Here is a 1,566-nt window from a genome sequence, read left to right as displayed (position 1 = left end):
ATTCATAGTTAATCAATTTTTTTTATGTGTACTTCCATTGAAAAATTCGTTGATTCAAACAGAGTTTTGCCAAAATATGTTTTAGTTATATGGGAATACAATCTTAGTATTATCAAAATATTTTAGTTCCAAATTTGAAATCAATTTGGTGTAAAAATAGGTACCAATGAATTAGGGTTGCAAATTTATTGGAGATTGTCATGCAATGAAGATTGGTAAGATGTAACAAATATTTTTATAAAGTTATTAAATTAACAAAAATTTAGATTATTTTTAAATTACATAACATGGAGTATTATGTAACTTGTTGAGTTGTCGTATCGTATAGTTTTGTATTCTTGTTTGTTTTATGATTTTCGTTATTTTTGTCATAATAATAAAAAAAAAACTAACACGCTATAATTAGTCCAAAATTTTGTGTATTCAAGGCTCATAGGCTAAAACCAATTCTATAATTTCTATTTCTATGTCTATTGAAAAATAATCAACAAAAAACAATTGATGTATCAATGAATGAATGACTGAATCGTCACATAACTCGCACAAAAAATACTTTGCAAGCTTCCTAAAATAATTCTAGTAGTTTAGAAAATTCTATTCGTACTACATACTTATACGACTGGCATTTGGCTTGTGTGATTGCTACGTGTGCTATTGTTTATCGCCAACCGATTATTCAATTCAATTATCAAACTCCGTCATCGTTTTCATCCAATCCTCATTCCCTTCAAAATTCTCGTTTTCCGTTACAAGTTTCTTCTCAGTTTCAACAACTTCACTCGTTTTCTGTTTTCTTCTAGATAACGGTTGCACTCGTTGTACATTTTCAGGTAATGAAGAAAATGCATCCGTGTAATCAGTTGGAGGAAAATTAAGTCTCGCTCTAACTCCCCTAAACTCTATTGCTGCCCGATCATAAGCTCGGGCAGCTGCTTCTGCCGTCTCAAAAGTACCTAACCATACTCGAGCTGCTTTACGTGGGTCCCGAATCTCCGCTGCCCACTTCCCCCACGGCCGTTGTCTCACTCCTCTGTAATTCTTTTTCGTTCTCTTAATCGGTCCACCTGATCCATTTATGACATCATCAGTGAAGAAATTACATCCCAAACAACCATTTATTCCACAAACCAAACATGTTTCAATAACTGGAGCGGGAGCGGGAGCGGGAGCGGGAGCTGGAGCTGGAGCAGGAACTGAAAAGGACCAAGAAGCATGAGAATCGGTTCGTCCCATAATGACGTTTAATAGTGTCGTAACGATGATCGAGTTTTCTTCGTCGATGGTAATTCGTCGAGGCGGTTGCTGATGTTGGGTAGTTGCTTGGTCGTTAAGTTTGTTGGTCAATCTCTCCATTGAATTTGTTTTGAATTGTATGAAGAAAAAATGAGAAAGGTCAAACTATTTATACGAGTTGTGTGCTTACGTGGATGCCAGCTAGACGCTGTTCACACACGGGGTTGAATTATCCTTTTTTTGTATCGGCTAAAATAGGTACGACTGTAGTGCGCACGTGGAGGTATATGGGTGATACAGTATATTTTTTTGGATATTGTTGTGACGTCATGT

The 1,566-nt window shown here is 35.9% G+C and overlaps 1 protein-coding gene across 1 annotated transcript; it reads right to left on the bottom strand.

The window, feature by feature from the left end:
* Nucleotides 1-411: 411 nt before the first annotated feature.
* Nucleotides 412-1,357, bottom strand: LOC139873397 (ethylene-responsive transcription factor ERF109-like). The gene has a single exon (XM_071861332.1). The coding sequence runs from the start codon at nt 1,351-1,353 to the stop codon at nt 682-684; it is 672 nt and encodes a 223-aa protein (XP_071717433.1). The 5' UTR covers nt 1,354-1,357; the 3' UTR covers nt 412-681.
* Between the last annotated feature and the right edge of the window lie 209 nt (nt 1,358-1,566).

The sequence above is a fragment of the Rutidosis leptorrhynchoides genome, chromosome 10 (assembly GCF_046630445.1).
Source record: "Rutidosis leptorrhynchoides isolate AG116_Rl617_1_P2 chromosome 10, CSIRO_AGI_Rlap_v1, whole genome shotgun sequence".
NCBI lineage: Eukaryota > Viridiplantae > Streptophyta > Magnoliopsida > Asterales > Asteraceae > Rutidosis > Rutidosis leptorrhynchoides.
The sequence above is the reverse complement of the archived record's forward strand: the minus strand, read 5'-3'. Positions and strand labels throughout refer to the sequence as shown.

Coding starts and splice junctions, on each gene's coding strand:
- LOC139873397 (XM_071861332.1), bottom strand. CDS start 1,353: ATGGAGAGATTGACCAACAAACTTAACGACCAAGCAACTACCCAACAT.